At 38.6% G+C, this 13,073-nt stretch overlaps 2 protein-coding genes across 2 annotated transcripts; both read left to right on the forward strand.

Moving 5' to 3' along the window:
* The first annotated feature begins 54 nt into the window (after window positions 1-54).
* c5h5orf34 (chromosome 5 C5orf34 homolog) lies at window positions 55-6,394 on the forward strand. The gene is made up of 11 exons (XM_030416068.1): window positions 55-346; window positions 2,332-2,421; window positions 2,504-2,860; window positions 2,941-3,203; window positions 3,303-3,401; window positions 4,148-4,268; window positions 4,932-5,023; window positions 5,104-5,182; window positions 5,268-5,365; window positions 5,913-5,959; window positions 6,106-6,394. Exons 1-11 carry the CDS (start codon window positions 143-145, stop codon window positions 6,285-6,287), a joined length of 1,632 nt encoding a protein of 543 aa, XP_030271928.1. The 5' UTR covers window positions 55-142; the 3' UTR covers window positions 6,288-6,394.
* Window positions 6,395-7,731: 1,337 nt separating this feature from the next.
* On the forward strand, window positions 7,732-12,935 carry LOC115581268 (FYN-binding protein 1-like). The gene is made up of 16 exons (XM_030416212.1): window positions 7,732-7,747; window positions 8,280-8,989; window positions 9,117-9,195; window positions 9,479-9,552; window positions 9,697-9,719; window positions 9,810-9,856; window positions 9,944-10,028; window positions 10,121-10,252; window positions 10,826-10,916; window positions 11,059-11,185; window positions 11,305-11,324; window positions 11,430-11,472; window positions 11,910-11,950; window positions 12,059-12,107; window positions 12,259-12,287; window positions 12,487-12,935. Exons 2-16 carry the CDS (start codon window positions 8,308-8,310, stop codon window positions 12,519-12,521), a joined length of 1,557 nt encoding a protein of 518 aa, XP_030272072.1. The 5' UTR covers window positions 7,732-7,747; window positions 8,280-8,307; the 3' UTR covers window positions 12,522-12,935.
* Window positions 12,936-13,073: the final 138 nt, after the last annotated feature.

Below are 13,073 nucleotides of genomic sequence, written 5' to 3' on the forward strand. Positions count from 1 at the left end.
CTTCCGGTCCGGGCTCGAGCGCGCCAATAACAAACGTCCCCACCTGATGACGTTGACGTTGACCGACGCATCCCGGTGTTTTTGATTTTCAGCGCGTCTCCAACAACCGAGAAAGAGACTGATCCCATTTGAAGGTTCAACGATGGAAACCAGCGCCAGCGGTAGTTCGATGGTCATGTATGAGGATGAGTCGGTGGATGTTCGGTACGGAAACGGAGCTCAGCTGCAGCTGTCGCCGTGCGGATGTGAATTCTTGCTGGTGAAACCCGCAGACCCCTTCGGACATCCTCTTCAACCCACAGAGAGAGTCCGACAGAGGACAAGATTCACCATCAGCACCTATAAGGTGGAAACACTTAAGTATAAGCGTTTCTATAGGAAAATTTTGAACGCTGTTGTCAGTCCTAGTCCCACTCGTGTGTTTTTAGAGACTAAACTGGGTCTATAGGACGTGGGGGATGTTACCAGTCTTGCATTTAAAATCTTACTTGGATTAAAAGTATGCGAGTTTAAGTAGGTATTCGCATCATATACTTAAAACAGCAAAAGTACGTATTATGCAGAATGACCCATTTAACCTCCTGAGACCCGAGCTTTTGTCTGGTGTGCATATTTTATTTTTCCTTGCTATTTGGGATAAGTAGGACCTAATAAATATAATAACTAAACTTCGTTTTTGTACAGGAAGTAGTTTTTGTACAAAATGATGTCCTCATATGAGGACAGTGGGTTTATCATAACCTTAAGAAACATTCTTTGCTGTTTGGGACCAGAAGGGCCCAATTAGTGTAAATTCTAAATTGTAGCTTCATACCATAAGTAGTTCTCTCAAAAATCAATGTCCTCATATGAGGACAATGGGTCAATCTTACTGTATGACACAAATAGACACAAACATACATTATTATATTGCATCATGATACAATAAATAATGCATTCTAGGGTTGGTTAATCAGCCCAAATTCCCGATTCGATTCGATTCGATTCCGATTATTGAAGTCTCGATTCGATAACAAATCGATTTTCGATTATTAACGATTATCGATTAGATGTTCAATTATTAACGCTTATTGATGTTCCATTAAACATCAGTCAGCTGCTGAATTATTTGACTTCTCTTTTGAGTAACACCTCACAGCACCTTCAATATTGTATAGTGTTATATCAAAATTATTATTTTTTACTTTGTTTTAAATGTAGTCTTTCACTGTTAAAAGAAAGTTGCCAAGCTCAGCAGCCGGACTCATGTTAGAAGCATTGTACGTGACGAGAACCAGGTCGTGTTTCTCTATTCCCAACTCGTCTGCCATTGCTTTGAGAAACTCACACATATTTGCGCCTGTGTGGCTATCATCCATAGCTCTCGTCTGAAGTACGTAGGACATTAGCTTCCATTAACTGCTGACATAATGAGCTGTAACAGTCACGTATGAGACTGTAGCTCTGGATGTCCAGGCATCGCACATTATTGCTACCCTGTGAGCAGAGTTGAGGGACTCTTGCACGGAAAGCTTTGTCTCCTTGTAAAGATTTGGAATCGATTTGAGCGTGAAAAAGCTCCGGGATGGAACAACATATCTTGGCTTCAGAATGTGGACCATGTAGCTGAAGCCAGTAAGAGGAGGACTCCGGTTTGTATTACAATTTAAGAAAAAAATAAATAAAATAAATAAATCGATTATTGATTAGTCACAATTATAATATTGACAATTACGAGTCGATTATTACATTTCCAAAGATTGATTTAAAAAAAAAATAAAAATAAAAAAAAAAATATATATATATATATATATATATATATATATATATATATATATATATATATATATATATATATATATATATATTTTATTATTTTTTTTTTAAATCAATCTTTGGAAATGTAATAATCGACTCGTAATTGTCAATATTATAATTGTGACTAATCAATAATCGATTTTTTTCACCACCCCTAATGCATTTTTACATTGCTGAGCAGTTAGCTGGTAACGGTCTGGTAAATTTCAGCTACTTTTCTATAGATTATTGGTAGCTAATCTACACCAACATCAACATGTATTTGTTGATTTATGTTTTATATTTACAATATCAAATACATTTTGTGCAGTAAAATGTGTGAAGATGTGCGATTGAGTATAAAGCAACATAAAATGGAAATGCCCAGGTTCCAGCAACTCAGACACGTACTTAGATAAAGTAAATGTACTCGGGTACATTCCAGCACTGGTGATAGGCTGTAGTTTGCTGGGATGAATGTGCACAGTTTGGTTGTCCTCTGCATTACACATAGTCTCAGCTCACTGTATCTAAAATAATGATGTCACTTTACAGGAGTTATTGGTGGCTGCGTTGGCATTTCGGAATAAATATGCAAGTCGACCGTATCTACCAGAGGAACTCATCCCCGCTGAGTGCAAGAAGGTACCAAGAGCTTTCTCCTCAGTCATCTCATTAAGTCGTGTTTTGGCATTGATCTTAGAAACTGTACTTTTGCCTCCTGCAGCCTTTTTTCAGCATCGACTCTGACGTGCAGTGGCCTGAGTGGTCTTCCCGCGATGCTGAGCTCGTATCCGGAGGCAAGACCATCGTCAAGTCAGAGGAGGGCCGAGCTGTGTTGATGCTCTCGCCCTCAGGTGAAGAATTCTCCGTTGAGTTCACGTGCGGCCTCAGTCGGACTCAGAATCAGCACTGCAGCACGCAGGGTTTCAGAAGAGACTCTGACAGCAGCCCGGGCAATCTGATCCGTCAGACCACTAATGAGGAGACCAAAGAGGTTCATCAGGGAGGACGAAGCAGAAGGAATGAGTCTGTTAGATCAAGGTCCAGCTCTCCTCGGATTAACAGCTCTACTCAGCCAAAGGTCATTATTCCTAATACATTTTCTGCACTTGTATCATAGCTTTGATTAGATATTTTAATACCCTTCGATTCCCTTTGCAGCCAGAGGAGATGTTCCAATCCACTACAGTGGTTCAGCATCACTCCAGCTGCAACGTCGCCCGCATCTGGTGCTACCCTCTCTCCTTGGCTCGCCGGCACTGGACAGCTCGTATCTCTAAACCCGAAGACGTCGGCGCAGAGGGAGCCGGCGTTCTCACCCAGGCACTCAGCAAAATAAACATGTCAGACACATCCACTGGAGAGAGAAAGTCTTACCTCCCTCAGGCACTGCCTCTCACATGTCCGTCACCTCACCGGCACAGGTTGAATAATCAGTTGACCAGAATTAAACATTAGACACATGAAGCGCTGTTTGCCATTTTTCACTCGACTGATTAAGCTTCCTCACTCGTGTGTTTAAGGTGGAAGGCAAAAGACCCCCTGGCCCAAACAGAACATTCAGACCGAGATCTCCCAACAGAGCTGGTGAAAGTGATGTGGTGTAATGGAGTCACCTACAGGTAAGAATGCAGATTTTGAAAGTTAACAAGGAAGATCTTTTTAATTTTATGTTTGTGTACTTCACACATAATTCTGAAAAAGAACATTTAGAGGTGCATATTTTGGATTGAATGTCTACTATGTCTATTTAAAGGAACAGTTCACCCAGAAAGTAAAGTCAAATTTAGTCATTATCTACTCCCCCCATGCTGATAGAAAGTCAGCAAAACATTTCAAGAGCTTCACCGCAAAATGTCCAGCGTCCGGATGCTTGGATTATTCCAAATGAGCTGTATGGAGAAATTGTATGTATTTTTTCCATTTTAAAACGAGTCTCCATCTACCTCAGTTGTTAAGGAGAATGTTGCCACCCTGTTTTGCTTTGAAGCTCCAGAAATGTTTTGTGGACTAGGAAATCTTACCCGACTTTCGATCAGCATGGGATGAGATAATGATCCTCATCCTTTAAACCGCTTCAAGATTTTGTTTGAACACTTTGAATATGAAAACTACTCTAATACACTAACTTCTTATAGAACATTTTAAGTGTACATTTAGGATTTAGTATCTTCTTTAACCTTTCTTATGTAAGATCTAAGTAGTGATACCCAACATAAACAGCCTAAATCTATATTGAATATTGAATTTCTCCTATGTGGGATCAATAAAGGTACATCTTGGCTATCTTATCCTATCTTGTCTTTTGATATCTTATCAGATCTGATCTTGTCTTAAGTGTGTGTTTACCTGTATGTGTCCTGTGTAGGATACTGAGTGGGACTGTCTCAGTCGTAGAGGTTTCCCCTGGAGATGGGTCAGTCATCCGATCAAACGGTGTCCTCAACGCTTATTTTACCCATCACAAACCTGAGCTCCTGTCGGGGCAGGTAAATTCAGTATCTCAGTATCTCATCATAAACCCTCTTATCATCTTATCTTATCACATGCCATAAGAGTAAGCCACTTTATTTAAAGGGTAAGTTCGGTATTTTTTAACCTCAATTATTTTCCCCATACTTTTGTGTCCAAATGGCTAATGAGGACACTTTTTTTAATTGGTCCAGAATTTTTGAGACTGCAAAACAGGCTTCAGTGTTATCTCTCTGGGCAGCTGCACACCTTCAATGTACGTCTATCAACAGTGGTTGTTTTTTGCCACTGACTGGATCATTTTGTTAAGCTTGCTGGTTCTTGTACGTTATACTGGTGAGTTTCCTTTGTTTCTGTCAAGTTAATTGTAATGTCTTTTACAGCGATGAAATAATTGTGAATGTAAATGGAGTCTGGTGGCTTTGGCGAGAGCAATTTGGTGGCTGTTTTTATGGTTAAACAAAAATCTTTAACAAAAATGTATGTCTCTGTAGGGGTCCTTTCTGACAACCCCATTAGTTACTTAAACGCAGAACTGTGGGAAAATAGGATGTAGGTTGACAAAATACCAATGTTGCCCTTTAAATTAGCGCTGCAGCTAAAATGCAATGTCAGTCAAGCATCAACGTACCTGCATCTTTGTATAAATAGTCAATTAACTGATTGTTTGTATCCCTCAGGTTAAAGAAGTAACATACCATCTCAACAACCTTCCCCCTGACATTCCTGGTCAGCTGTACTCCATATGCTCTATTGTACGTCGTGCAAGCAGGTAAGCTTCTTTCATCCCCCTCTGATGAAAATGACAACTTTATTACGTCATTCCCTGACCATCACAGGGCTTTTTGACAGGATCCTCTCTTGCTACAACGACAGCAAGCAGTCACTTAAGTTCTCTTCCACGCCTAGCTGCTTGGAAGGACTCAAAGAAGTAGGCCCTGCTTTTACCCTGATATTACTAAAACTCTCCATTTTTTTTTTTCAAACTTCTAAACTGTTTATAATTTGGTTTCCAGGATGGACATTTTTACAAACCCGCAATGACTGAAGAACATCTGTCCAATCCTAAATCTGTTGTGCAGCATGTGAACGTCACACGGAGAGTAGAAAGTCGGTGAGTTATGTTTTTCTCATCACCTGTGTGGTATGAGTTGCTGTGTTTTGGAGATATCAGCCACAGAGGTGTCCGCACACTTCTTCTGTGTGATATGGAGGGAAAAAAAAAAAAGTTCCTACATGAAACGGCTCACAACGAGGTCTGTGGATCTTGAGAAACTGGGTCAGGATTTCTTGAAAGAGACGTTAACGTTGAGTGTATTTTTGGCTCACAACGAGGTCTGTGGATCTTGAGAAACTGGGTCAGGATTTCTTGAAAGAGACGTTAATGTTGAGTGTATTTTTTTTAAGTTTATTTAGTTATTCATTTGCACTTTGAGCACCAGTCTGAGTTGACCGTTTGACTGAGGTTTATATTCAGAAGAAGACGGACATCACAGATGCTGTTATCTTGAAAACCGGAATGAAAACAATCTAGATGGATAAACAGCACCATAGTTAAGAAGACAACTATGTATTTTTGATTTTAGAGTGACTGTCCCTGTTTTTAAAGCTGAATACCGCGTTAAAAGATGATGTCTGATGTTTCTTTCCATTCGATTTAGGACATATCTTGTAGCTGCAGAACTGGAGAAGATACAACGATTCAACTGTATCCTTAAACATTGAGATGAAAGCTTAAAGCGGCTGTGGACACTAATATATTATCACATCAGCTGGTTGCGTGGTTGCATGTCACCGCACTAAGGTGATGCTGAGGAGGATAGTGTGTGTGTTTCTTTAACATCCTGCGCCCAGTTCTGCTGGAGAACAACCACCTGCTAAGGAGCGAGAAGCGATGTGCAGAACCGGAGGGCAGCTCTGCGGAGGAGGTGACTCATGAAGCAGTGGATGAGAACTACGTCGCTGAAGCTCTTCAGAGAACATCCAAAGCCATAGAGGACATTGATGCTCTCATATCTGCAGCTGCGTTGACGTGAAAGAGTCATAAAGAAAAAAACTCCACTCTTCAAGCTTGACCTGCATTTGGGACACCTCATATAGAACGGTTTTACTGAGCTGACTGAAATAAAGATGCTAGCACGTGGCCTGTAACTTTTATTTACTGTTGATTGCAAAAGGCTTCATTTAACCACAGACTGCCAAAAGAAAAACTCCATTCAACTTCATTTAAGATGCCAGCATGCATACAGAAAGTATTTTCCCAGTTGCTAATAGCCACATTTTGTCACCATGCAGTCCCTTCCTGTTAGAGTTAGAGATAAGAAGTTGCAATGGTGCAAAATGAGTTTAGCACGTCGATGTTTCCTCCTACACCCATGACAGATTGTGGTTATACTGTAGAAGTGGTGACTGATTTGAAAAAGCCCCCCGCATGGCACTTTATTTCTGGGTTACAAACGTTCGACACATACAAAAGTTCATGAGTTTCAATGTAGGTCGTTACTTTGACAAGATGCGGTCTTGTGTTTAACCTCAGGTGCAATATGTAAATCAGGGCAAAATTGGGCAAAATGTATTTCACTCACTTCATAACATTTCATCAACTGTATTGACTTAAAAGAAAACAAGATTAAGTATGAATACATATATATATATACTAGAGCCCAACCAATGCTTGATTTTCAGGGCCAATGCTGACACCGATATTTTCAGCAACGATCCTTCAAACATGATTATTAAATGCTTGACAAAACCAAACTTTATTGTCAAAATTGGTATCATTGCACTGAAACAGTACACTTTGATGGGAATCTTTAAGGCTTTTTTTCTTCATAATAATCAGTGCATGTTGGGCAACATATACACCAACACAAATAAAACATATATCTATGATGGGACAATATTTGGCCAACCAATATTTTGGTCAGGTTCAAATATATTCTCTATGTTCCAAGCTGTTTCTCAGATTTTCACATTTTAAAGTTTACCCTCAACCAAGGAAAAGAAAAAAAACAATGGAAAAGAACAGTTACAGATCATTGTAGTAAGCTCATGTCTGAAAAAAAAAGCATCCAGTCAGAAAATGATGAAACCTACATGACTTTTCTCTAATTCTGATCTTATCATTCCTGTTACCGTATGTCCCTCGTCATGATTAATCACTCTGGATGTCAGAGCTTATCATAAAGATATATTCTCAATACGTACAAATTCCCAGCAACTGTGAAAGTTTATGTCTCAATAAACAATTTACTTTTACTTTTAACTTTTCAATCCTGATTTTGTTCTGTCTTTATACACAGTGTATTGATTTTTAGGTTACGTGTGAATCAGCAGGTGGGTTAGTTAGTCTTTTGACACACTAAGCAGACAGCACCTGTCTTTATTCACTCAAATGAGAACCAACTACTTCCTGTGTAGGTGGAGCATTTGTCTTTGGTGAATAACTGTATCACACTGACTCCGGCCAGACAGTCACACAGAGCTCTTCGATCAGGTGAGTGATTCCTAAACATTTTTGCCAATGCTTATTATATAATATGCTTAAAATATTAAAGGCATTGTAACTTGTGTTAGTTAATAGTTAATAAGGCCCTTAAGTCTTAAGTATTTTTCATCCAAATAAAGCAATCCATAAAGCTTAGTGAAGGCTTAACAATGTCAATTATAGAGCCTAAAATGCCGCACTATCTAACAAAATGTCTAACAACGTTTATGATGCTATTATCAACACTTCTATTGTCTTGTTCGTTTTAAATTGCATCTTATAAGGACTTTTAAGACCATATCAGCTTTTAATAGGACGTTGATATAAAACATCCCTCAATTTTCTCAAGAAATGCTCTTCATGAAATCTTACCTCATGGTTATGTCATGTTTTTGTTTCCTGAAGTATGCATGTAATGTTATTTATATTCATTCTTGTTGCACAGTAACCTCTGTTGTTTTCCCTTTGCTTATATCTCACAAAATTAGAAAGTGAAGACAAGATTTTTCAAGGAATTTTAATTTTTTTCCTCTCTACATAGAAGACAGAAGTCAGACATTTTGGGATTCATGGCTCAATTCAACACAAAACACAACTCTGTGCTGGATGATTCCTACAATCTAGCAATCCGAAAAAAAACAGTGTCTGCTGGATCATCTGTTAAAAATTTAATCGCTGCCTTAGAGGGGAATCAATCAGTTGCTGCCAAAACAACCCAAGGTTCTCCCACACCTAGCCCTGTCTTTGAGAGAAGATCTGCAGCTACGCTCACACAAAATGTGAAGCCATTTTCACTCACAGCACAATCCTTTAAACCTGCTGAAACCCAGACAAACAGTGACTCCTCTGGATCCTCTCATTCAAAAAATGTGGTGATAAAATCTGCACTGAAAGCAAAGACTAATGATTCCTGCAAAACCACTGCCCCTCTTGTTTTAGTCAAGCCAGCATGGGTTAAGCCCCAGAGCACCATACTATCTCTGGCACAGCAAGACAATGTTTCCAAAGTGGAAAGGTTGACTGATGGCAGGGTGGAAAACATCATCAGTGGTAAATCCCCCAGACCTCCGGTAAAGCAGAAACCTAACATCGGAACTTTTGGAATCCAAAATCAAGACCAAAGGGAGAGCAATGAGCTCACTGCTCCGAAGAGGCTCCTTCCTGATCTGCTCTCTCTGGGAAAACCTCCCCCGAAGCCCAGCAGGCCTCCAAGGGTTGAAATTCATCAATTTAGAAGGAATTTGCATGATGGTGAGAAACAATTTTAAATTCTGTTTGAATGAAGAAAATCATCATTCATTCTATAATTTCAAAAATGTCGGGGGTAGCTAAAGATTCAGTAAGACAGTTAAATTAAAGATGGCATTTTGTGTGACAGGGCCAAGGACGAAGATGCCACTTCCTGGTACTCCTCCACCTTCACGTTTGTGCCCGTCATCCAAACATGCAGCTGCTTTGTAAGTCTTCATGTTGTCAGTGATGGAATTTAACTTGGAGCGTTCACTCACTGTAAAGCAACAACACTTCATAGAGAATTTAGTATTTCCATTGCGTGCAAATTGACACTTCTACTCCACCGTGGATTCAGCCTTCGCAGTTGCAGCACTTTGCCTGTTGCCTCTCACAGGAAGCCGCTTGTCAGATCCTCACTGCTGTCAACGATACCCTTTGAGAAGTAAGACTTTCATTGTGCACAGTTGCAAAGACAAACCCATCTTTCTGTTTCTGACCATAATCAAGGAGTCAACAAATGGACATGGATGGGGGCTATGATGACGTCGGCATCCTGAACCATCCATCCCTCCCCAGTGAAGGTCCTACATCATTTATATCATTTTTCTGAGATATTCACTGACACAAGTCTGGTGGTTAGTGCCTAACTGTGATATGACATACAAGCTTATAGAGTGATAATGAGGGGCAAGATTGCTGATTTACTTATTGCCTTGTCTTCACAGAACATCCTTCAAAGACGACAGAGGTAATCCACTCATCCTGCCATTGGTGGCTTGCTGTATTTGAACGGTGCAATGACGAAAGCTGATCAGTGTGATCTCTTTTGTCTCTACAGGCAGATTTGAGCGATGAAAACATGTATGAAGAACTTGATCATAGATGGTAAGAGTCAGTGAGGAATGAGGCAAACATTATTTTATGCTCTATATACTGTATACCACATATCTATTTTTGATCTTTCCAAATGAGGGAACAAGCTGAGAAATTAAAAAAATGTCAGAAAAGAACAAGCGGAAATGAGGACACAAACCAGGCCAGAGAGGACAAACAGGCAGTAAGTTATTTTTTGTTGTTATAAAAAGTGTGTACTTGCTATGAAATTGGTGCTTGATTTAGTTTTGATGCAATGATAACTATGACAATCAGGATCTGAAAGGAACCATCAACTCCAGGCAAATGAAAGCGAAAGACATAAATGGTAGAGAAGAAGAGAATAAACAATTGAAACAACAGAAAGCCAAAAAGAAGAAGTATCAAAAAGAAAAGAAGAAATTCCAGGTAAAAGTACAAAGTACACTGTATTTACCAACACATTTAAGGCTGCTAACAACGTGACACGAGTATCTGTTAAATAAGATTGTGCAGAACAAAAGAAATACATCCTACAGGAGCAGTTCACCAAAAAATTTAAATTCAGTCATTATCTACTCAACCTCATGCCTATGGAAAGTTTAGTGAGGTTTAATAGTCCACAACACATATGCGAAGCTTTGGTGTTGCACCATTTTCCTCGACGACTGAAGTAGATGGGGACTTGTTTAAGGTGTAGAAGAAAAAAAAGAAAGCAGCTCGTCCGGCATAATCCAACTTCCAGATCCAAATTCCATCTCATATTGATATGAAAAGACATTAACATTCTAAGTCAAAAACATTAGCGCACACACCCTGCCTGAAGTTGGTGCGCAAGTTCAATCATGCGGTGCAAATGATGTCTTTTCACATGAAACTCAGAACAAAACGTGAAAGTTTTCATCAGCATGAGTGGATAATGACTCAATCTAGATTTCTGGGTGAACTTATCCTTTAATAAAATGAAAGATGATTCACGACTGACTAATTATCCTCAACCAGATTAACAAGAAGGGGACGAAAAACAAGGACATAAAAGGAGAAGCATCGGACTTGAATCAAGATGAGACTGTAGAGGTCATCCACATTAAAGGTACACCACGGGGAGAGTGGCAGGCCAAGAACATAAATGGCTACTACAAAACAGTCTGCAAGAAAAGAGAAGAGGCTGACGAGGAAATATGTACACAAACATAATGTCATTTATGCTGATGTATGGTCATATGTACTTTCAGATGACTATGCGAACACTAGGTCTGTCAATACAGGACATGGTGATTTACAAGATGCGGAGAAGGAGTGTGGATGGTCTGATGCAGAAGTTGAAGTTTATGATGGCATTGGGGAACGGGCTGTTTGCAGGTGCAGAATGCCTAGAAAATACACTGTACACATACACTGTAGGACAGGAAATTGAATTGAAAAGTGTCTTTTATTGTCATGAATATTATTGTGATCTTTGTGATTTTTCTCCTTTTTAGTGGGCTCAACATGCAAGATTGTAAGCTGATTTGTATCACTTTTAATTAATTTAGTTTACTAAAATATGAAAATATAACAATGATAATACGCTGTTATAATTTTTATCTCTCTCTTCTTTGAACAGTTGAGGAGGGAGTTTATGACAATCTGGCTAATCCAGACTCAAGGTTGGGCTGTTTTTGTATTTGTTGTAAATCAGTGGGTCAGATTTGGTCATTTGTTGCTGCAGAGGACAAAAGTTGGTTAAAGGTCTCTTTTATTTCTGGCATACTAATATGATCTCTTGATGATCTTATAATATATATACACACACCTTTTGTTGAATATTTCACAAAATATAGATTATGTATTGGGGACGCCTTGTGGTAAATCTGATTATTGCAGCAGTCACACAAACTAGTGCCAACGCTGTGTATTTAATCCAACATGACTCCTGATAAATACCAACTTTTAGATTTTTCAATTTACACTTATTGAGGATGACAAAGAACAGATCATTTAACAATTACCACAACCCTTTTTGCAACCATTAACTTTATTTAAATCATGTCTGCTTTAACCTACTACACTGCATCAATATAATTATTTTTTCTATTTTCATCAGCATCAGCGTTCCTCCTCTGCCACAACCAAGCACAGGCGAAGGTAGATATGACAGTACTTCCATAATATTTATGGCACTTAAGGTACATTCAGCTGACGGTCTTGGCATCATTGTTACATACTAAACATGACTTGTCTCTTTGCACACAGGTGTTTATGATGATATTGGTTCTCAGGAACCTCCACAGCCTTCTGAAGGGTAATATGTCAATGATATCTATGTCAGAATATTTTCACTCAGATGTTATGTCTCCAAGGAGGCCAGACTGCAAAACTGGTAGTACATTCTTATATTTTAGCTTCCTACGGTGTGCTCTCTATCTGATAGATCTGATTATCATTTTACACAGGTATGATATTTATGAAGACATCAAAGAAGGTATGTCGTGGACTGGTTACTCAAAATGTGATGTTAACAGAGCAGCAGGGAATTGAACTCAGATAATTTACTTTTGTACAGTTCTTTTGTTATTTCCGATTTTTGACGTGTGTTGTCCACCACTGTAGGTCAGATATTCATTAGAACTCACTGTGAAAAAACAATAAATAACTGCTTTTTTGTCTCCCTTTGTCTACAGACTGTGTCTATGAAAACTCAACAGAAGAGCACTGATCTGAATCCCGGATCATCAATATGCAGTGATTGTACATTTTCAAGAAATTATCAAAGAGCTTGGTTGATAATGAAACCCTTCAATACACAAATAACCTGATTTATGATTGATTTGACTGAATGTAATGTTGCAGCCTGTTTGCATCACTGAGTGTTACTGAAATGGGAAGTTGGAAGCTTTTGATGCTTTTACAAATATTGATAAATCCTGTTTATCCTTAGTAAGTGTAATGGTTGGGGAAAAAATATGCAATCATCAGGGTTTGTTTGTTTAATAACTTGTCACCACATGAAACAGACTGATCAATACCTTGGTATGGTTTATCCATTGTTGATGCTTACATTTGCTGTAAGTATTCGCATTGTGTTGTATTTTTTTTGAAAATTAACAATAAAGCTCCAATTGATTAATGATTGGTTGTGTTGAAGTTAATTTTGATCTATAGACATTTATTGTACTCTTTTAAATTAAATGATAGATGTTATATCTGAGATTATATATTGTATAATATATATATATATATAAAAAAATACTATATATATATATATATA

The sequence above is a fragment of the Sparus aurata genome, chromosome 5 (genome assembly GCF_900880675.1).
Source record: "Sparus aurata chromosome 5, fSpaAur1.1, whole genome shotgun sequence".
NCBI lineage: Eukaryota > Metazoa > Chordata > Actinopteri > Spariformes > Sparidae > Sparus > Sparus aurata.

Bases quoted from the DNA above. Each gene is read 5' to 3' on its own strand.
- LOC115581268 (XM_030416212.1), top strand. From the start codon at position 8,308: ATGGCTCAATTCAACACAAAACACAACTCTGTGCTGGATGATTCCTAC. The intron at 10,253-10,825 runs GTAAAAGTACAA...ATCCTCAACCAG, and splicing joins AAGAAAAGAAGAAATTCCAG to ATTAACAAGAAGGGGACGAA. The intron at 11,325-11,429 runs GTAAGCTGATTT...TTCTTTGAACAG, and splicing joins TGGGCTCAACATGCAAGATT to TTGAGGAGGGAGTTTATGAC.
- c5h5orf34 (XM_030416068.1), top strand. From the start codon at position 143: ATGGAAACCAGCGCCAGCGGTAGTTCGATGGTCATGTATGAGGATGAG. The intron at 2,422-2,503 runs GTACCAAGAGCT...TGCCTCCTGCAG, and splicing joins TCCCCGCTGAGTGCAAGAAG to CCTTTTTTCAGCATCGACTC. The intron at 3,204-3,302 runs GTTGAATAATCA...CGTGTGTTTAAG, and splicing joins CCGTCACCTCACCGGCACAG to GTGGAAGGCAAAAGACCCCC.